This window comes from Hylobates moloch, unplaced genomic scaffold (assembly GCF_009828535.3).
Source record: "Hylobates moloch isolate HMO894 unplaced genomic scaffold, HMol_V3 SCAFFOLD_3, whole genome shotgun sequence".
NCBI lineage: Eukaryota > Metazoa > Chordata > Mammalia > Primates > Hylobatidae > Hylobates > Hylobates moloch.
Window position 1 is genome coordinate 42203143 of NW_026652278.1, and position 23861 is coordinate 42227003.

The 23861-nt window shown below is 36.9% G+C and overlaps 1 protein-coding gene across 2 annotated transcripts in view; it reads right to left on the reverse strand.

Moving 5' to 3' along the window:
- The window catches only part of HECTD2 (HECT domain E3 ubiquitin protein ligase 2), a 97712-nt gene that overhangs the window by 39186 nt on the left and 34665 nt on the right, over positions 1 to 23861 (reverse strand). For both annotated transcript variants that reach the window (XM_032136947.2, XM_032136942.2), the window contains exons 3-5: positions 17027 to 17165; positions 15951 to 16053; positions 15122 to 15211 (exon numbers count right to left, since the gene is read on the reverse strand). In XM_032136947.2, coding sequence (XP_031992838.1) covers positions 15122 to 15211; positions 15951 to 16053; positions 17027 to 17165 — 332 coding nt within the window. The remainder of the gene's footprint in view (positions 1 to 15121; positions 15212 to 15950; positions 16054 to 17026; positions 17166 to 23861) is intronic.

Consider the following 23861-nt stretch of genomic DNA (forward strand, 5'->3'; position numbering starts at 1 on the left):
TAAAATACATCTAGGTAACACTTTATAAGAGAATAGAAGCTTCATTAACAAGAAACTTCAAATAATCAGTAAAATTTGTGTCATGTTATATGAAAGAGGCAAATGCCAATACACATATATTATGTTTTTATTTAAAACCACAACCATTACTTCCAAGACATGTCTATCAGCACTCATTCAGCCTAGCTCTTATGTCATATACCCATATACATATATATATTTAATATAGCATTCCTTTCTCTTCCTCTGCTTACAGTAACCCTGCACACCCAGAGAGTACCCCTGCTCAACCACTTAGTGTTTGCCCCTGAGCAACAAAAGCTGCAGGAGAAAAACCAAACAAATGTGCTGACTGGACATACTTTAAGTTTATGACCACAAATCTCAAAAGGACACTCAATACCACTGACAGTCCCACAACATTTCTATAGTTCACTTACTTCTCTACACTTCCAAGACAACTATATTTCAAACCTTCTTATTCCTCAAATCTATAACACCTCCTTCCCAGCATCATTCCTAGCTATGACCTTGCTACACACTTGGCATCTGCGTTGGACCTGCAGGGGTTTTCATCCCCTCCCCATCCTGAGCAGCCTCTTTGCTAGGATCAAGATGACCACACCCCAGCTAAGGACAAAGGCCTCACAGGTACTCATTGTCCACCTGCAGGCAAGTGCCCCCAGAACTTCAAGAAGACGGTTCTCACTCCTCTCGCCCTTTGCCCTCATTGAGAAATCTAGCCACAGCTTGACACAGGGACGGAGAAAGAAGCCAGCAACAGGATGGGGCAAGCATCTGTCACTCAAACGCTGGCCTTCCTGGCCAAGTCCCCTGTTTGGCACTCCTCCCCGGATGCCCGCGGTGGTGGCATTGTGCCATATCCTGCCTGCCTGGGCTCTGGCCTCTGGCCTCTGCTCTGTCCTCCCTCTTGCTCTGTCTGCCCTGTTTCTGAGAAGCCTGGGGGCTTCTTAGTCTGGCTCAATGTCTTCAACAAAGAAGACTTCCCAGTCCATCAGGGAGAAACTTCATGGGGGTCTGTGTCATGACTGTTTCCCACTCCAAACCTATTTCTGGGTGATTGGGCAGGTGTGGTGATCCTGGAGCTCTGGGCTTCCATACCTGTCTGGGACAGGGAAGCTTTCTGGGTCTCAGATGCACCCAGATAAGAGATTCACTGTCCCAATGTAAATTCTACCACTTTGCCTGCAACTGCACTTGATCAAGGCCAACCTCTTCATTTGAGTCCTACATCCCATCCCCTCTCATAACCTTGTCAAGGACATGGTTATTAAAGTTTTTTCTTATCTCGCCTGTATCATCCATTTCTCCCTCTCTACTAAAACATTCCTATCAGTATAACAACACAGACTAACATCACTGGCACTGATTTGCCATCCTTCTCCACTTTGCTCTATGCCCTCAGAAGCCAATTCTGAAGGACTGTATCAACTAGACTCCTTTGCCTTCTTATTGGGGTTAGCTAATAGAAAGCACTAGCAGAAAAGAAAAGAGAGTGAAGTTGGGGTATTTGTTCCCTCAGGTCCCCACCTGCAGGGTCACCATGGGATGGTTGTCATGGGTCGGTGGTGTCCCTAGAGTGAAAGTCCCATCTCCTGTAAAGCAGCCCTCTCACCCATGGTTCATCTCTAGATTCTCCCCTGGGCACTGTGCTGTCCTTAGGGTCTCACTTACTCTGCTAACAACTTTGTAAATAACCCAATTTACCAATTTGAGTGTGTTGTCTGTTTACTACCAGGACCCTGACTGATGTATTGGCTTTATTTAAAACATCTCGTTTGGGCCATCTTCTAGCTACCACCTCATTTCTCTGCTTCCCTTTATAGTGAAAGCTCTCAAGAATTATCTGTACTATCTCTTCTCATTGTCTGTCAACTCATTCCAAATAGGCGTATTAAAGTCTTACTAGACTCTTATTAAAGTCATCAATTATCTATAGCTTATGAAAGACAATGGTCAATTCTCTGTCCAAACCTTACAAAATGTCTCAGCAACATCTGACAAGGTGGACTACTCTTTTCTTTTTTAAACACTTTGATCTCTCCTTCGCAAATGCCTTATTCATCTAATTAAATGGCAACAGCATCCACTCAGTTTCCTGTCTTTCTTGCCTTTGAGTGCCACATCTAATGTACTGGAAGTTTTACTAGCTCTACTCCATAATATATGAGTCTGAACATTTCTATTTTCATTGCCAAAATTGCTAATCCAAATATCAACTTTTGCTTCAACTACCACAAGGCCTTCCTAACTCCTTTCTCTTGACACACTACAGACCATTTTCTGCTAAGCATCTAGAGAGATCTTTCTTAACTATAAATGATCCCTGCTTAAAACACTCAATGACTTTCTATTACAATACAATTAAACTCACATGGCCATATGCAGGCTCATCTCTTACCAACCTAGTCTTCTCCTTTCTCCCTAATTCACTAAGCTTTAGTCTCACAAGCCTTATTTCTGAATTTGCCAATTGTGTTCCCTTCTGAGGGCCTTTTTATTAGCTGTCACTTCTGTTAGTGTGCTGCTCTCACACATCTTCTCGTGGTTTGAGTTATTTTCATCATTAAGACCTCAGTTGTTGCCTTACAGAGGCCCTCCCTGAGCTTCCTAGCTAAAAGCAACCACTAATCACTCCTTATTACATTGCCCTATCTTCTCGAAGCACTTACCAATATCTGAAACTATCTTTCTTCACATTTGTTTTCACATTTATTTTCTATCTGTAACCTGCCCCCAATAGAAATTAGAATATAAGCTACTTAGAGCTGTATATGACATGCATTTTTGTTTAACACTGTATCTCCAACGCCAAGACAATACATACTCACTGGCTAACTGCTCAACTCTTTGCATACTTAAGTTGAATCCTTCCAAGGTGCAAATAAAAATCAACCTCTTCTGTATAACCTTCCCAATTCCAGTGATTTCTCCCTCATCTGATCATCTGTAGTATTTACTTTCCTAAAGGCCGTATCTTCTGAAGTTAGTAACAATGATTTCAACTTCCTTTGGGTTAGAAGGTGTCTGGTATATATTCTATATACCCTTATTTTCAACCTTTTTCGGTATCTCTTGTGCTTAGCATGGAATATAATTTTTAAAAATCCAAAGTGATAGTCTCTTCTAACCAGTGAGTTTAGTGCATTTATATTTGTTATTCAATTACGTATTCCTATATTTGGACTTGTTTCTGCAATCTTACTTTTTGCTTTCATTTAACTCACTTTTTAATGCTTCTTTTTCCCATTCCCCTACTCTCCAGTTAAGAAAGTTATTTGCTCCATTTGCACTGTTTTAGAGGTTACTTTCAATTTCTTATTATTCATAGTTAACAAGCCTAAAGTTAATATCCTACTCTTTCTTTAGGATGCTCTATAATAAGAGCATCTTAGAATACTTTTAATTCCAATAAGCTTCCTCTACTTATGTGTTGTTATTCTCCCATCTTTTGGCTTTTTCTTCTTAAATCACACACATTAGACATCAATTTTATGCAGGTATTTTTTAGGGTGACACATAAATACAGTTGACCCTTGAACAACATGAGAGTTAGGAATGCTGATCCCCAATGCAGTAGAAAAATCCATGTATAACTTTTGACTCCCCCAAAACTTAACTATCAATAGCCTACCATTGATCAGAACCTCACCAATAATATAGTCTATTAACACATATTTTATATGTATTATGTATTATACACTGAATTCTTATGATAGGGAAAAGATAATGTTATTAAGAAAATCACAAGAGAAAATATAGTCACTATATATTAAGTGGAAGCAATCATCATAAAGGTCTTTATCCTCTTTATCTTCACATTAAGTAGGCTAAGGAGGAGGCTGAAGAGGAGGAGCTGGTCTTGCTGTCTCAGACATGGCAGAGGCAGAATAAAATCTGTGTCTGAGTGAACTCACGCAGTTCAAACCCATGATGTTTAAGGGTCAACTGTATTTATGAATTTCTTTTTCATCATTCTTTCTTATATCTCAGATCCTTCTGCTTCTCTCTAAAATATATCTTTTAAAGTTTAAGTATACGTCTGTTGGTGGTAAAGGCAGTTTTTGTTTATTATAAATATCTTAAGTCACCCTCATTCTTGAAAGTCAGTTTCTCCGGCTACATCAATCAATGTTTATATTCTTTTCTTTTAGTATTTTGAAAATATTACTTCAGGTTTTTGGCTCCCAGATTGCTGTGGAGCAGTCTGCTGACAGCCAGATAATTTTCCTTTATGAATGATTTGTCTTTTCCCTTTGATTACTTATAAGGTATCTTTATTACGATGTTCCAATTTCACTACTTTGTCTGCATTTCTTTTATCTTGCTTAGTATATATTGTGTTTCCCCTGTTATTTGTGGATTCATGTCTTACATCAGTTATGGGAAACTCCCAGGTATTAAATATACACCCCCATTCTTTCTGTGCCATAATTTTTAGACTCCAAATACAATGAAGTTTAGTCTTTCTTATTCTATCCTCTATATATCTTTATTATTTTTATAGTTTATCTCTTTTTCCCTCTGAGTTCTACTCTGAGAAATTTCTTCTTCACTTCTACCTTCCAGTTTACTAATTCTTTTTCCAGCAGTCTCCAATCTGCTGTTTAATCTATTAATTTCTCTACTTCTAAAAATTTATTTGGTATCAAAGATATTTTAGACAGTCTCATGTTCATAATCTCAATATCTGTAACAGCCATTCTGACTGGTGTGAGATGTTATGTCATTGTGGTTTTGATTTGCAATTCTCTAATGATCAGTAATGCTGAGCATTTCTTCATATGCTGGTTGGACACATGTATGTGTTCTTTTGAAGTGTCTGCTCATGTTCTTTGCCCACTTTTTAATGAAGTCGTTTGCTTTTGCTTATTAAATAGTTCTTTATAGATTCTGGATATTAGACCTCTGTTGGATGCATAGTTTGCAAATATTTTCTCCTATTCTGCAGGTTGTCTACTTACTGTGTTGATAGTTTCTTTTGCTGTGCAGAAACTCTTCAGTTTAATTAGGTCACATTCATCAATTTTTGTTTTTGTCACAATTGCTTTTGGCATCTTTATCATGAAATCTTTGCTAGGGCCTATGTCCAGAATGATATTTCCTAGGTTATCTTCCACGCTTTTTATACTTTCAGTTTTTACATTAAAGTCTTCAATTTGTCTTGAGTTGATTTTTGTATATGGTGAAAGAAATGAGTCCACTTTCAATCTTTTACATATAGCTAGCGAGTTATGGCAGCACTATTTATTGAACAGAGAATCTTTTCCTTATTCCTTTGTGGACTTTGTCAAAGATCAGATGGTTGTAGGTGTGTGTCATCAGTTCTAGGCTCTCTGTTCTGTTCCATAGGTCTATGTGTCTGTTTCTGAACCAGTACCATGGTGTTTTGGTTGCTGTGGCTTGTAGTATAGTTTGAAGCCAGGTAATGTGATGCCTCCAGCTTTGTTCTCTTTTTTTAGGATTGCCTTGGCTAATCAAACTCTTTTCTGGTTTCATATGAATTTTAAAATAGTTTTTTTCCTAATTCTGTGAAGAATGCCATTGGTAGTTTGATTGGAATAGCACTGCAACTGTAAATTGCTTTGGGCAGTATGGCCACTTTAATGATATTGATTCTTCCTATCCTTGAGCATGGAATGTTTTTCCATTTATTTGTTCATCTCTAATTTTTTGGAGCAGTGTTTTGTAATTCTCATTGTTAATGCTCTCTTACCTCACTGGTTAGCAATACTCACAGGGATTTTATTATTTTTGTGGCTATTGTGAGTGGAATGGCATTCTTGATTTGGCTCTCAGCTTAGTGTTGGTGTATAGAAATGCTACTGATTTTTATATATTGATTTTGCATTCAGAAACTTTGCTGAAATTGTTCTTCATGTCTAGGAGCTTTTGGGCAGAGGGTTTGGGGTTTTCTAGGTATAGAATAATATCATCTGCAAACATTTGACTTCCTCTCTTCCTATTTTGATGCCTTCTATTTCTTTCTCTTGCCTAACTGCTCTGGCTAAGATTTCCAGTACTATGTTAAATAGGAGTGGTAACAGTGGGCATCCTTGTCTTGTGCTGTTGTCAAGAGGAAGACTTGTAGCTTTTACTCATTCAGTATGATGTTGGCTGTGGGTTTGTCACAGATGATTCCTATTATTTTGAGGTATGTTCCTTCAACGCCTAGTTGTTCAGGGTTTTTAACATACAGGGAAGCTGAATTTTATCAAAAGCCTTTTCTGCATCTATTGAGATAATCATGTGGTTTTTGTGTTTAGTTCTGTTACGTGATGAATCACATTTATTGATATGTGTAGGATGAACCAACCTTGCATCCTAGGGATAATACTTACTTGATCATGGTGGATTAGCTTGTTGATGTGCGTTTAGATTCAGTTTGATAGTATTTTGCAGGGGTTTTCGCATCAATGTTCATCAAGAATATTGGCCTGAGGTTTTCTTTGTGTGTGTGTGTGTGTGTGTGTGTGTGTGTGTGTGCGCGCGCGCGCGCATGCGCGCATGTCTGTGGCTCTGCCACACAGAAAAGATGATATCAAGATGATGCTGGCCTCGCAAAATGAATTAGGGAAGAGTCCCTCCTCTTCAATTTTTTGGAATAGTTTCAGTAGAAATGGTGCCAGCTCTTTGTACATCTGGTAGAATTCGGCTGTGAACCCACCTGGTTCTGGGCTTTTTTTGGGGTTGGCAAGCTGTTTCTTACTGATTCAATTTCAGAGCTCATTATTGGTCTGTTCAGGGTTTCCATTTCTTCCTGCTTCCATCTTGGGATGGAACTCCTTCAGTTCAACTCTGATTTTGGTTATTTCTTGTCTTCTGCTAGCTTTGGGGTTAGTTTGTGCTTGTTTCTATAGATTTTCTAGGTGTGACATTATGTTTACTTGAGATCTTTCTAATATTTTGATGTAGGCATTTAGATCTATAAAATTTCCTTTCACAGTGCTTTATCTGGGTCCCAGAGATTCTGGTATGTTTTATCTTTGTTCTCATTAGTTTTGATACATTTCTTGATTTCTGCTTTAATTTCACTGCTTACCCAAAAGTCATTCAGGAGCAGACTGTTTTAATTTTCTTAAAATTGTATGCTTTTGAGTGGTTTTCTCAGTATGGATTTCTATGTTTATTGTGCAATGGTGTTGATATGAATTCATTTTTTAAAAGTTTGCTGAGAATTGTTTTATGATTGTGTGGTAGATCTTAAAGTATGTGTCATGTACAGTTCAGAAGAATGTGTATTCTGTTGTTTTGGGGTGGAGAGTTCTGTAGGTATCTGTTAGGTCCATTTGGTCAAATGACAAGTTCAGGTCCCATGTATCTTTGTTAGTTTCTTCCTCAATCATCTAATATTGTCAGTGGGGTGTTGAAGTCTCCCACTATTATTGTGTGGTTATCTAAGTCTCTTTGTAGATCTCTAAGAAGTTCCTTTATAAATCTAGGTGCTCCTGTATTAGGTACATATATATTTGGGATAGCTAAGTCTTCTTGTTGAACTGAACTCTATACCATTATGTAATGCTCTTGTCTTTTTTGATTGTTATTGGTTTAAAAGTCTGTTTTGTCTGAAGTTGCAATAACAATCCCTGCTCTTTTTTCTTTTCTATTGTTCTTGCTAGAGCTTTCTCCATTGCTTTACTTTGAGCCTATGGATGTCATTGTATGTGAGATGGGTCTCTTGAAGACAGCATATAGTTTGGTCTTTCTTCTTATACAACTTGCCACTCTGTGCCTTTTAAGTAGACATTTAGCCTTTTTACATTCCCTTAGCATTTACTTATCAGAAAAGTATCTTATTTCTCCTTCAATTATGAAGCTTTGTTTGGCTGTATATGAAATTCTTGGTTGGAATATCTTTTTGTTAAGAATGCTGAATATAGGCTCCCAATCTCTTCTGTCTTGAAGGGTTTCTGTTCAAAGGTCTGCTGTTAGCCTGATAGGGTTCCCACTAGAGGTGATCTGCTCCTTCTCTGTAGCTGCCTTTAACATTTTTTCATTCATTTTGACTTTGGAGAATCTGAGGACTGTGTGTCTTGGGGATGGTCATCTTGTATATTGCAGGGGTTCTCTGAATTTCCTGAATTTGAATGTTGGCTTCTCTAGTGAGGCTGGGGAAATATTCATGGATGATATCCTCAAATACGCTTTCCAAATTGCTTGCTTTCTCTCCCTCTCTCCCTCTCTTTCTGAGATGTCAATGAGTTGTAGATTTGGTCTCTTCACATAATCCCATATTTCTTGGAGCCTTTGTTCATTATTTTTTATTTTTGTCTGACTGAGCTATTTAGAAGAATCAGTCTTTGAGCTCTGAAATTCTTTCTTTAGCTTGGTCAATTCTGCCGTTAATGTTTGCAACTGTACTCTGATTTTTTTTTTTTTTTTTTTTTGAGTGAGACACTCTGTTGTTCAGGCTGCAGTGTGGTGGTGCAATCATAGCTCACCACAATTTTGAACTCCTGGGCTCAAGTGATCCTCCCACTAAAGCCTCCCAAGTACCTGGGACTATAAGCATGCACCACTACACCCAGCTAACTTAAAAAAATTTTTTTTGTAGAGATGAGGTAAAATTTGTGAAGTGAGTTTTTCAGCTCTGTCAGATCAATTTGGTTCTTTCTTAAAACAATCATTTCATCTTTTATCTCCTGTATTATTTTATTGTATTCTTTAGATTCCTTATATTGGGCTTCTACTTTCTCCTGAATCTCAATGATCTTTGTTCCTATCCATATTCTGAATTCTACTTCTGTCATTTCAGCCTGGTTAAGAACCATTGCTGGGAACTACCGTGGCTTTTTGAGTTGCCAGAGTTCTTGTGCTGGTTCTTTCTCATTTGAGTGGGTTGATGTTCCTTCAGTTTCTGGAGTTGCTATCCTTTGAATGGGATTTTTTTTTTTTTTGCTTTTATCTTCTTTGATGCATTTGTGGGTTTGATTGTGGTATAAATGGGTTCAGTTGAATGGCTTTGTTTCCGGAAAATTTTAGTGGGCCAAGGCTCAGCTCAGCACTCCTGGGCTGCATGCTCTAACTCTGTGGGGTGCTGGTACCGAGCCCCTGGCTTTGTTCTCTGGCCCCTCAAGGTTAGGAACGTGCTGTGCCAAAATGGCTGAGGTCTTCTTGGTCCACTGGCAGTAACATTCTGATGAGTGGTGTCAGACAAAACACTTGACTGGGGTAGTGGCAGTTGGATCCATGATTGCTTGCATGTGCCAGCAACCACTCAGAGCCATGTGGTGGGATGCACACACATCTGCTGGGGCAAGGTACTAGTGAGAGTGGGCTTGTGGCATTGCTCCATGCTCTTGAGCTGGCAGCAGTGGTGGTGTGGTAGATGTGGGGTGCTGGTGGGGGGCAGGAATGCTGGATTCTGTGCACATGCATTTGCACCAGCAGTGGTGTCAGCATGGGGGGGGGGGCAAGTTGCCAGTGTCCGTGTGCATTTTTGTGGCAGCAATGGTGGCATGATTGGGTGCCCACATGCCAGTGGGGGCAGCAGCATGTACTCATGCAGCAGTAGCATGGTGGGGTACGCACGCATACTGGTGGGAAGAAGTGAGGTCCACTCACTCGCAAACCTTGGCAAAGCAATGGGAAGGTGGCTGTGGAGAAATGCATGCTGGCAAAGCTATGGAGGGGAGGTTGTGATGCGGGGAGGTTGCAGGTAGGCTGGTGTGTGTTGGTGGGGACCACTCTGCTGGACCCTATGATGGTCAGGAGCGGTCTGCTGGTGAAGAAGCTATGCCCCAGGAAGTACCCTGGTTGGGCATCGAGGGTGCACTGCAAGTGAGTGTGGCCAGGCTGGGGCCCTGGGAGAGGCCAGCAGTCAGGGGGACACTCACATTGGTCTGGCACCATCTCACAGGCAAGACTGCCCTACTCTGTCCGGGTCTGAGTCTTCTCAAGGCTAAAGTCTCCAGGAGGAGCACAGTGTGCCTTGAGGGATGAGAATCCCTGGTCATGCTCCACTGCACCCATACCAAACCATCTGGGCACCACACAGGCTGGAGTCCTACCCCTCCCACATGTGTAAGCAGTTCACCCTGCCAGCTCAAGTGTCCATGGGGGTCATGGAATCTCCTGTTGCCGGGATTCCGGAGGTCCGTGGCGAAAGTAGGCTGCTCCTTGCCTGTTCAACTCACCCTTTCCACAGGAGCTGCTGGGGGTCATGAATGAATCCCATTACTTCATAGCCCCACCCAGGTTTCCCAGCTCCCTTCAGCCCAGCTTCTGTGTCCTCCATCTGTCCAATTTCAATGCCTTCTCTCTGAAGATCTGCTTGGAGTGTGCCGCCAGTCTTCCTGATGTCCAGTCTCTCCGTGGCAGATGTTCCTCCTGGCTGCATCTAGTTGGCCATCTTGGCTCCAAATCTCCATTACTGTTATTTTTAACAGCCTTTTAAGACTAGCTTCCTTCACTTAGCAATATGTATTTAAGGTTTCTCCATGTCTTTTTGTGACTTGGTATCTCATTTCTTCTTATCGCTGAATAATTTCCATGATATGGAATGTACCACAGTTTGTTTATCCCTTCACCTATGGAAGGACATTTTTGGTAATTATTAATAAGGCTGCTGTAACCATTTGTGTGCCGGTTTTTGGGTGAACATAAATTGTTAACTCATTTGGGTAAATATATATGAGTGTAAGTGAGGGATCATATGGTAAGCCTATGTTTACCTTTGGAAAACAAATGAAAAATACAACCTATCAAAATTTGTGAGATACAGCAAAAGCAGTGTTTAGAGGGAAATGTATAGCACTGAATGAATATATTAGCAAAAAAATCTGAAATTAATCATTTAAGTGTCCACCTTAGGAAACTAAAACAAAAGAGCAAATTAAATCCAAGGTAAGTAGAAGACAAGATATAAAAATTAGAGAAGTCAATGAAACTTAAAAAAGGGAACAGGGAAAATCAACACAACAAAATGCTGATTTTTTTGAAGAGAACAATAAAAGTGATAGGCCTCTAGCCAGACTAATCACAAAAGGAAGTGAGAACACACTAATTACTAAACACAAGATCATTCTCACACTGATTCTGTAGACATTAAAAGGATAATTTATGACTATTATGAACAACTCTATGCTCACAAATTTGATAACCTAGTTACTGAAAAACACAATCTACCAAAATTAATATAAGGAGAAACAGATAATCTGAATAAGCCTGTGTCTATTAAAGGAACAGAATCAATAATTGTTAACTTTCTAAAACAGAAAGCACCAGGCCCAGATGGCTTTAATGGTAAATTCTACCAAATATTTAAAAAATAAATGATACCAATTCTTTAAAATTTCTTCCAGAAAATAGAAGCAGAGAGAATACTTTCTAAGTCCTTCTGTGAGGCCAGCATTAACCTAATACTCAAAAGAGAAAGATATTACAAGAACGGAAAAGTATAGATCAATACCTCTTATGAACATAGATGCAAAAAAATCCTCAACAAAATATTAGCAAATTGAACCAAAAATACATAAAAAGAATTATACAACACAACCAAGTGTGATTTATTTCAGGTTATGCAAGTCTGGTTCAACACCTGAAAATCAACTAATGTAATTCATCAAATCAACAAGCTAAAAAAGAAAAATCACGTGATCATAGCAACAGATGCAAAAGAAACAGTTGATGAAATCCAATACCCATTCATGACAAAAATTATCAGTGAACAAGAAATAGAGAACTTCCTCAACTTGATAAAGAACATCTAAAAAAAAAAACCCTACAGCTAACATCATAATTAATGGTGAGATACTAGATGATCCAGGTTCATTTGGTACTTTCCCTGCCTTGGTCGTAGAATTAGCCATTTCTCTAGGGAGCTGTGGTTCTTTTAGTGTGACATGGTATTTAGAAACCAAGATAAGTATAGTGAAGTGCTCAGTATAGTGAAGGGATGTTATTGCTGTAGACCCTTTCAGTGCACAGGGCTAGAACATACACACTCACATGCACACACATGTATCTACATCTATTAAAAACCATGAGATCATTACAATGCCTCCAATTCTAATTCAATTCCCAAAACTGTTTTTAGCCTCCCTCATCCCATATTTCTACCTCCCTTTTCTAAAATGAGAAACCTGACTCCCAGCAACATTGATATATTTACTCATTTGTTTAGTTCAACAATACATAGAATGTAATTTCAGAATTATTTGTCTATACCCCTGAGGGGGGAAAAAAACCCAAACTACTAAAAGTTAAAGATTTGTTTACAGTCTTTGTGTGTGTTTTCTTAGTTAGGATTATATAGTTAAAGTACTATGTATGAATGTTTTTTAGTGAGTTTTGGAAAATATGGTTATAGTATTCATTCAAAATACAGTTAGGTTTATTTTCTGTTTGTATTCCATTTTAGGGTTTTTTCCCTCATATCTATATATTTAATTTTTTAACGTATATAACATTAATATTCCAAGTCAAAAGAATTCAGAGAGGACTGGTCCATGCTGGGGCAGGCTGAGTGGCTGTGAGGTGGGCTGTGTCATGGGGCCTTAGGCCAACCATGGCCAAGCCTTTGGTGCACAGGTAGCATGGTGTGTGCTCCAACTGTAGCTGTGTCAGCATGTTATGATGGCATCCAGTACCAACCTGGCTACCAGAATCTCCAATAGTAAAGAGAAATACTCAAGGCTCTGCAGCACAGATGATGGCTACATTGACCTTTAGTTTAAAGAAAGCTCTCCTGGCCAGTCTCAGTGGCTGACACCTATAATCCCAACACTTTGGGAGGCCAAGGCAGGAGGACTGCTTGAGGCCAGGAGTCTGAGACCATCCTGGGCAACATAGTGAGACAAGGGATAATTATCTTATACCTATACTTATCTCTACCGTCATGTTCCAGTGAAAGACCTTGGTAAAATCAAGTATCAGGGTGGGTCCATCTGCAATATTTTTTACTTGCTTTCTTACTGACAGCAACCAGGAATTTTTTAAGCCACAGAGCAAGTGTTCAAAATGTAAACACCTCTGTTTACCAATCCTTGGCCAGCTCTGATTTGGTTCACCAATAGGTTGTTCAGTATGTAACTGGGTTATTCTGGCCTTTGTAGATTAAGATGTTTTGTATGTCATCCCCTTAAGAATTGGACTTTTGCCTGTTTCCTAATAAAAAATGTAGGGAAGTGGTTATTATTTAGAATTTACACACTATTGCTAGCACCTTGCATTATGATGTCATTCTGCTGAAGATCATAAGACTCAGCCTGGATCCCTCGAGGACTAGATTGCCTTAGGTTAATTCTATTTCCTATTTTGCAAAAAACGACTTAAATTCAAAAGAAATTAAAATGTCAAGAAAAAATCAAGTTCAGAGAAGTGTACCTAGGAATGGAATTGTTGGGTTACAGAATATGCATATGCTTCATGTTAAGAGATCACACGAAGTATTTTTCCAAAGTGGTTGTACCAATTTATACTTACATCATCAGGGGATGAAAGTTCCAACTGTTCCACAATATTGCCAATACTTGGTAAGGTTTTTGAAACAATTTTATTAATTTTGATGGATGTGTAATGTTATTTTCATTTCTCCAATGACAAAGGACGTTTATATTTAATAGTGAAGTACTCATATTGGGAATAAGACAAAGAGGTCTGCTATTACTTCTTTTATTCACAATTGTGAAAGAGATCCCAGTCAATGCAAACACATACATACATCCATGTAAGATACAGGATTAGAAGGAGATAAAACTCTCCTTTTTCACAAATGACAAGATTGTGTACACAGAAAATCCAAGTTAATTTACTGATGTACTATTAGAATTAATGGATGAATATAGCAAAGTACAGTTGACTCTTGAATACAGGTTTGAATTGTGCAAGCCTGCTTATATACATTATTTTCTTTCACCTCTGCCACCTAAGACAGCAAGACCAATCTCTCCTCTTCCTCAGCCTACTCAATAAGGATGAAGACCTTTATGATAGTCCACTTCCACTTAATAGATAGTAAATATATTTTATCTTCCTTATTTTTTCTTAATAACATTGCCTTTTCCTTAGCTTACTTTATTGTAACAATATAGTATACAATACATATAACATAAAATATATGTTAATTGACTGTTTATGTTATCAGTAAGACTTCTGGTCAACAACAGGTTATTAGTAGTTAAGCTTCTGGGGAGTCAAAAGTTATACACAGATTTTTTTTTCACTGCATGGGGGGTTTGCGCCCCTAAACCTCGCATTGTTCAAGGGTCAACTGTATTTAGATAAAGATAAATATATGAAAGTATTTCCATATATTAGTCACAATTGGAAAATAAAATTATAATAGGATTAAAAAACATGAAGTACCTAGAAATACATGTAATGAGAAATGTGTAACACCTCTACCCAGAAAACTACAAAACATTACCAAGAGAAATTAAAGAAGACCTAGGTACCTAAAAGGATACAGTATGCTTATGGATTGAAAAGATGTCAATTTTTCACAAATTGATCTATAGCAGTATGGTTCTCAAAATGTGGTCATTCTTAACATGTCTCTTTCAATTATCACTCTTTCCTTCACTTCATAGCTAAACTTCTGGAGACTTTGTTTACATTCTGTCTTTATCATTCCCACTTAGTCCTTCAAATATGCATCTGGATTTTTTGAATGGTGACATAACTTTTATAGTATGTGTCACATCATAAATGAACTCATAAATCAACATATCCTGGGAACTTGTTACAAATGAAAATTCTTGGGCTTCACCCAAGACCTAATAAACCTGAAATTCTGTATTTTAACAAGCCCTTCTTGTGATTCTGATACAGGCTAATGTTTAAGAACCACTGATCTACAGATTCAGTGCAATTCCAATATAATTAAATAACTTACCTCCTTTTGCTGAGTAAGTAAAGCATGATTTTAGCAAGTCTTTCTAAAAAAGGATTGGATGTAAAAGTATTTGCTGCTTAATTCATAATTAAAAAATAAAAGAATAAAATAATCTAACTTTCTGAGAATTCCAGCTACATTTACTATAAAATTGTATCAGAGCTTCCAAGGTAATTATAAGGTGATTTTTACAATATTTGTGTGGCTGCTTTTGAAATACAGAAGAGACACAGAATAATATTACTTGCATGTCATAATACTTACAGTATTAAGTAAGGTATCATACACAGCATTCACAAATTTAGCATTAATCCCAGAGTCTTCAATGGTGTTAAATGAGGCAGTGGCATCTTTCTGCAAATTCAATTTAAGAATTAAGTATATTCAACATTTTAAAGACTATTCTTAGTAAAATTTGAACCACACTATTCCTTCATAATTTTGATGATTTTTTAGTCTGATAATAAAAAAGAACTGTTAGGGCAAAATTTCTGAAAATAAAAAGAAATGTACAAAGATTATTTTAATAACTTTCTTTTTTAAAAGTGAAGGAATGGAGTTAAACATGAACATTAGAGCAAGTAAAAACAATATTTAAGGGCTGGGTGTGGTGGCTTATATCTGTAATCCCAGCACTTTGGGAGGCTGACATGGGAGGATCACCTGAGTTCGGGAGTTCGAGACCAGCCTGGCTGACATGGTGAAACCCCGTTTCTACTAAAAATACAAAAATTAGCCAGTGTGGTGGCAGGCACCTGTAATCCCAGCTACTCAGGAGGCTGAGGCACAAGAATTGCGTGAACCCAGGAGGCAGAGGTTGCAGTGAGCTGAGATTGCACCACTGCATTCCAGCCTGGGCAACAGAGTGAGACTCCATCTCAAAACAAAACAAAACAACACCCCCCCAGAAAAACCCATATACTTATATAATATTTGTAATATTACATAATTGTATGTATTGTATAATTTCTGAAATCAATACATAATATATGCATGTTTAAATCAATATTGGGTAGAAAATGAGGTAAATTTATCATTTTTGGAAAATTTAAAACTAAAAGTGAAATGAAAAATGTGTTTTATGTATAATTACCTTAAATGCAGCATTTAATTCTGGGAAAGAATCAAATGTTGTTAGATAAAAATCATGTACTGCTTTCCAATCTCCTGATGACTTAACTTTTTCTACATCTTCCCTAAAATGAAAACACATTAACCGTATATATATATATATATATAAATATTATTCAGATAAACTAGCATTACTTTTTAATAAATGTCACCAAACATGCAATACGAAATACTGAAACCAAATGAAGAAATATGTCCCAGTTAATATAGTTTATGGATTTATAATTCTTTTTTTTTTTTTAATTATACTTTAGGTTTTAGGGTACATGTGCACAATGTGCAGGTTTGTTACATATGTATCCATGTGCCATGTTGATTTCCTGCACCCATTAACTCGTCATTTAGCATTAGGTATATCTCCTAATGCTGTCCCTCCCCGCTCCCCCAACCCCACAACAGTCCCCGGAGTGTGATGTTCCCCTTCCTGTGTCCATGAGTTCTCATTGTTCAATTCCCACCTATGAGTGAGAACATGTGGTGTTTGGTTTTTGATTTATAATTCTTAATTGGATTAAGATATTAATCTAGCTTCAACTTTCCCATTTACTTATTTTTAAAAAAGATCATCCTTAACATGTCTCTTTCAATTATCACTCTTTCCTTCCCTTCATAGCTAAACTTCTGGAGACTTTGTTTACATTCTGTCTTTATCATTCCCACTTAGTCCTTCAAATATGCATCTGGATTTTTTGAATGGTGACATAACTTTTATAGTATGTGTCACATCATAAATGAACTCCTATTTTTTAAAATGGTAACAGTCTATTATTTAATTACCACCCTTATCTCTTTTTGCCTGTTTTGACTCATAGACTCTTACTTAGTGTTTCCTTTATTTTGCTGCAGCCTATCGAACTCTTCCTATTATTCGTATATTTGTTTTCTTTCACGTTCAACTTGAGACATATAGTCTTTTGAGGTCCTCTTGGCTAATACCTTACGATGATCCAAAAGTTAATTTCTCAAATAAAGAAATTATGTAAAGTGCTGACATGCAGATGACTATACATTTACATATAATAGTGAGCTGAAACTTACTGAAAGTCTTTCACAGTTTTGGGCTGGATAGGAAGAATAGGTTCTGGAAGGACTGGGGCCTTCATTTCGGATGATGATGCATCCATAGATGTACGTTGTTTTTGTCTAACATCAAGGCAAATTGGTGGTTGGTCTCTCACTGTGAAGTATAAAAACACATTCAAAATAATGAATCATTAAACTTTTCCAAATTATAAAATACAAGATTAATTCAACATGAACAGAAAACGAATTATTTTGTATCACATTCACTTTGAGATTAAAGAAAAACCAACCATAGTGAAGGACATTTACTGGAGGGCTTATTCCCCCACTTCACTCACAACACATATTAGGCTGTATCTTACATGGATGTGCATACTTAATATAGAGCTTCTTCCCTTTTTCCCTTCCCCCTCAAAATTGTTTGTTAATGTAATTTAGCATTTCTTTCCTCTCCCCTCTTCCCAAAAGTCATCTTTCTGGGGATATTTCAATGAGGCTCAATGTTTTTAATGTTTATTAGCTTTTTGAACACAGTCACACATTGCTTAATGATGGAGACACATTCTAAGAAACATGCCAGTAGGCAATTTTGTCACTGTGTGAACATCATACAATGTACTTACACAAACCTAGATGGTATAGCCTACTACACACTACACACCTAGGCTATATAATATAGCCTATTGCTCCCAGGCTACATATCTGTATAGCATTTGATTGTACAGAATACTGTAGACAACTGTAATACAATGATAAGCATTTGCTGATTTAAACACATGTAAACACAGAAAAGGTATAGTAAAAATATAATAGTATAATCTAGGGGACCACTGTCACATATGTGGTCTATTCTTGACTGAAATGTCATGACTGTATATGCACTTACGTCCTCTGTAAGTCTTTTAGTTTTCATTTCTGGAAACAGAAAAGTGCATTATTAGATTCTCCACTTATAAAATGTTGTCATTTCAAGAATGTTATATGAAAGAAATCACACCTATGTAACCTTTTCATACTGGCTTTTAGTTAGCATAATTTTCTGGAGATTCATCCAAGTCGTTGCATATACAGATAGTTCATTCATTTTTATTGCTGAATAGTATTCCACTATTTGGGTGTACCACTATATGGTTAACTATTCAACCATTGAAGGACATCTGTTTTTAGGTTATTGTAAATAAAGCTGCTAGAAACATTTGTGTAGAGGTTATTGGGTAAAATAATTCCTCATTTCTTTGAGGTAAATATATGGCAGTTGCACGTTTAGTTTTTTAACAGACTACCAAACTTGTTTTCCAGAGTGGCTGTACCATTTCACATTCCCACCAGCAATATATTAGTGATCCAGTTTCTCCACAAACTCACCAGCATTTTGTGTTGTCACTATTTTTGATAGTTGTGTAATATTTCTGTGTGATTTTAATTTTCATTTTCCTATCGGTTAATGAGGTTGAACAGCTTTTAATGTGCTTATTTTCCATCCATATATCTTCTTCAGTGAAATGTCTCTTTACATCTTTTGCCTGTGTTCTGACTGGATTACTTTTCTGCTGTTAAGTACTGAAAGTTCCTTATATAGTTTAGATAATAGTCCCTTGTCACTAAAATAGCTTGCAAATGTTTTCTCCACTTTGTAGCCTGTCTTTTCATCCTCTGCACAGGGTCTTTCTCAGAGCAAAACTTTTAAATTTTGATGAAGTCAAACTGATAAATTTTTCTCTTATGGATTGTACTTTTGGTGTCAAGTCTAAGAACTATTTTCTAGTTCTAGAGCCCAAAGATTGTTTTATTTTTTTTCTAAAAGTCCAATAATTTAACATTTAGGTCCATTATCCATTTTAACTTAATTTTTGTATAAGGTGTAAGTTTGGGGTTAATGTTTATTATTTTTTGTCTATAGATGTCCAATCACTCTGGCACCATTTATTGAAAAGGTTATTTTTCCTCCATTGAATTGCTTTTGCACCTTTGTCAAATTACAACTGGGCATATTTGTGTAGATCTATTTCTGGGCCCTCTATTCTATCAATCCTCGTATCTCTTCCTCCACGGTTATCTCAGTATGATTATTGTAGCTATATAATAAAAATCAGGTAGACTGATTCTTTCAACTTTCTTCTTCTTTTAAAAAAGTTATAGCCATTCCAGTTCTTCCACCTTTCCAGGTAAATTTGAAAATACTCTTATCTATATCAACAACAAAAAACTTACGGGAATTTTGACAGGAAATACACAAAATTCCTTTTTGTATCAATTCGGGGAGAATTGGCATCTTTACTACAGTAAGTGTTCTAATCCATGAACACAGTATGCCTTTACACTTACTTAGATCTTAATTTCTTTCACCAGCATGGTATAATTCTAAGCATACATATTCTGTAATGTTTGCTAGATTTAAACCTTTTATTCTTTTTTAAGTGATTACAAATGATAGCATTTTTATTTTAGTGTCCATGTGTTCACTGTTAACATAAAGAAATATAACTGATTTTTGTATGTTTATCTTGTATTCTTCAACCTGACTGAACTCATTAATTCTAGGAAGTTTTTTTTTTTGAGATTTCATGTTTTTTTTTTTTGCATAGACAATTATGCCATCTGCAAATAGGGAAAAGTCTTATTTCTTATTTTCTAATGTGTATGTATGTCTTTTTTCTTCTTTTTGCCTTCTTGTATCGGCTAAAATTTGCAACACTGAGATGAGTACGAGTAAGAGCAAACATCCGTGCATTATTCCCACTATTAAAAGGGAAAGCATTAAGTCTTTAGCCATTAAGAAAAAGGGTAAGCTTTACCAATATAAGGGTACTCCCTTTGATTCTTAGCATGTTGAATAAGAGTGCTAAGAGCAGACATCCTTGCCTTGTTCCCAAACTTAAGGTAAAAGCATTCAGTCTTTCACAACTACATAAAATGTTAATTGCAGGTTTTTTCTAGATGCTGTTTATCAAGTAAAAGAAAATAGTTTCTTTTCCTATATTTCTGGGAGTTTTAATTTTTTTCATTATGAATAGGTGTTGGATTTTGTCAAATTATTTTACTGCGTGGAATCATTCTAAAACATGTTAGTATGGTGGATTACATTAATTGATATTTTTAAAACTGAACCATCTAGCATCCCTGGAGTGACCTTTTGGTCATGGTGTATAACTCTTTTTATGTATTGCTGAATTTTATTTGCTAATATTTTGTTAAGGACTTCTGCCATCTATATTCATGAGGGATATTGATCTGTAATTTTCTTTTTCTTTTATTTTTTTTAAACTATCTTTGTCTGGTTTTGTTATCAGTGTAATACCACCTTTGTAAAATGAAAAATAAGTGTTCCCTTTTTGTCTATTTTCTGGTAGAGATTGTACAGAAATGGTGTTAATTCTTTAAACATTTGGTAGAATTCTCCTGCGAGACCATCCGGACGTGAATATTCCTTTTTTAAAGTTTTAAAGCTAGAAATCCTTAGTGGTTATAAAACTAGGCAAATTAACTATTTCAAACTGGATGAGCTGCAATAGCTTTTGTTTTTTGAGGAATTGGTCCACTTCATCTGTAATTTCTGTGTGTAGAGTTGTTTGTAGTATTCCCTTATTATCTTTTCTGATGTTTACAGGTTCTGTTGTAATATCTCCTATTTCATTTATGATACTGATAATCTACCTTTTTTTATCAGTCTTCCTAGAGGTTTATCAATTTTATTGATCTTATCAAAGAGTCATCTCTGTTTCATTGATTTTCTCAATTTTTCTGTTTTCAGTTTCGCTGATTTTATATTTCCTCCTTCCTGCTTGCTTTGGGTTGATTTTTTCTTCTTTTCCTACGTCCGTGAGCTAAAGGCTTAGATATTTGTTTTGAAACTTTCCCCCTTTTCGATGTATCTCAAAATAATAAGAGCTATCTATGACAAACCCACAGCCAATATCATACTGAATGGGCAAAAGCTGGAAGCATTCCCTTTGAAAACTGGCACAAGACAGGGATGCCCTCTCTCTTAGCACTCCCATTCAACATAGTGTTGGAAGTTCTGGCCAGGGCAATCAGGCAGGAGAAAGAAATAAAGGGTATTCAATTAGGAAAAGAAGAAGTCAAATTGTCCCTGTTTGCAGATGACATGATTGTACATTTAGAAAACCCCATCGTTTCAGCCCAAAATCTCCTTAAGCTGATAAGCAACTTCAGCAAAGTCTCAGAATACTAAAATCAATGTGCAAAAATCACAAGCATTCTTATACACCAATAACAGACAAACAGAGAGCCAAATCATGAGTGAATTCCCATTCACAATTGCTTCAAAGAGAATAAAATACCTAGGAATCCAACTTACAAGGGATGTGAAGGAACTCTTCAAGAAGAACTACAAACCACTGCTCAACGAAATAAAAGAGGACATAAACAAATGGAAGAACATTCCATGATCATGGATAGGAAGAATCAATATCATGAAAATGGCCATACTGCCCAAGGTAATTTATAGATTCAATGCCATCCCCACCAAGCTACCAATGGCTTTCTTCACAGAATTGGAAAAAACTACTTTAAAGTTCATATGGAACCAAAAAAGAGCCCGCATTGCCAAGTCAATCCTAAGCCAAAAGAACAAAGCTGGAGGCATCATGCTACCTGACTTCAAACTATACTACAAGGCTACAGTAACCAAAACAGCATGGTACTGGTACCAAAACAGAGATATAGACCAATGGAACAGAATAGAGCTCTCAGAAATAATACCACATATCTACAACTATCTGATCTTTGACAAACCTGACAAAAACAAGCAATGGGGAAAGGATTCCCTATTTAATAAATGGTGCTGGGAAAACTGGCTAGCCATATGTAGAAAGCTGAAACTGGATCCCTTCCTTACACCTTATACAAAAATTAATTCAAGGTGGATTAAAGACTTAAATGTTAGACCTAAAACCATAAAAACCCTAGAAGAAAACCCAGGCAATACCATTCAGGACATAGGCATGGGCAAGGACTTCATGTCTAAAACACCAAAAGCAATGGCAACAAAAGCCAAAATTGACAAATGGGATCTAATCAAACTAAAGAGCTTCTGCATAGCAAAAGAAACTACCATCAGAGTGAACAGGCAACCTACAGAATGGGAGAACATTTTTGCAATCTACTCAACTGACAAAGGGGTAATATCCAGAATCTACAAAGAACTCAAACACATTTACAAGAAAAAAACAAACAACCCCATCAACAAGTGGGCGAAGGATATGAACAGACACTTCTCAAAAGAAGACATTTATGCAGCCAACAGACACATGAAAAAATGCTCATCATCACTGGCCATCAGAGACATGCAAATCAAAACCACAATGGGATACCATCTCACACCAGTTAGAATGGCCATCATTAAAAAGTCAGGGAACAACAGGTGCTGGAGAGGATGTGGAGAAATAGGAACATTTTTACACTGCTGGTGGGACTGTAAACTAGTTCAACCATTGTGGAAGACAGTGTGGCGATTCCTCAACGATCTAGAACTAGAAATACCATTTGACCCAGCCATCCCATTACTGGGTATATACCCAAAGGATTTTAAATCATGCTGCTATAAAGACACATGCACATGTATGTTTATTGTGGCACTATTCACAATAGCAAAGACCTGGAACTAACCCAAATGTCCGTCAAAGAAAGACTGGATTAAGAAAATGTGGCACATATACACCATGGAATACTGTGCAGCCATAAAAAATGATGAGTTCATGTCCTTTGTAGGGACATGGATGAAACTGGAAAACATCATTCTCAGTAAACTATCGCAAGGACAAAAAAACCAAACAGCCATGTTCTCACTCATAGGTGGGAATTGAACAATGAGAACACTTGGAGACAGGAAGGGGAACATCACACACCAGGGCCTGTTGTGGGGTGGGGGGAGGGGGGAGGGATAGCATTAGGAGATATACTTAATGTAAATGAGGAGTCAATGGGTGCAGCACACCAACATGGCACATGTATACATATGTAACAAACCTGCACGTTGTGCACATGTACCCTATAACTTAAAGTATTAAAAAAAAAAGAAACTTTCCGCCTTTCTAATGTATGAATGACTGCTATAAATTTCCCTCTCAGCACTGCTATAGCAGTATCCCACAACTTTTGATATGTTGTATTATGTTTTTATTTTCATTCCATCTCATCCATTTTTTAACCTCCCTTGAGACTTCATCTTTGACCAATGAATTATTTGGAAGTTGTTTAATTTCCAAGTATTTTGGAGGTGCTCCTGTTATTTTCTGTTACTGATTTCTAATTTGACTACAGTCAGAAAACACACTTTACATTATCTCAATTCTTTAAAATTTCAGTTGTTTTATGGCCCAGAATATGATCCATTTTGCTCTATGTCCCACTGGCACTTGAAATGTCACATGTATTCTGTTGTTGGGTAGAGCGTGCTATAAATATGCTGTTGGTTGATTGTGGCACTGAGTTATTCTATATTCTACATACTTGTTGATTTTCTAGCTAGTTCCATCAAATATACACTTATAGTTGGAGACTTCAATACCTAATTGTGGATTTTTTTGTTTCTGCATTCAGGTCTACCAGTTTTTCTCCCGCAGTTTTTACAATTCTGCTGTTTGGTGCGTACACACTTGTGATGACTATATATTCTGGGTGATTATCCCTTTTATCATTATATAATGTTCCCCACTGTCTCCATGAATTTTCTTTGTTCTAAGTCCACTTTATCTGATATTAATGCAGTCATTTCTGTTTCCTTCAATTGATGTTTGCATAAAATGTCTTCCTCTATCCATTTACTTCCAACTTGCTTATACTGTTATATTTGAAGCGAATTTCTTATAAATAGAAAACAGTTGGGTCA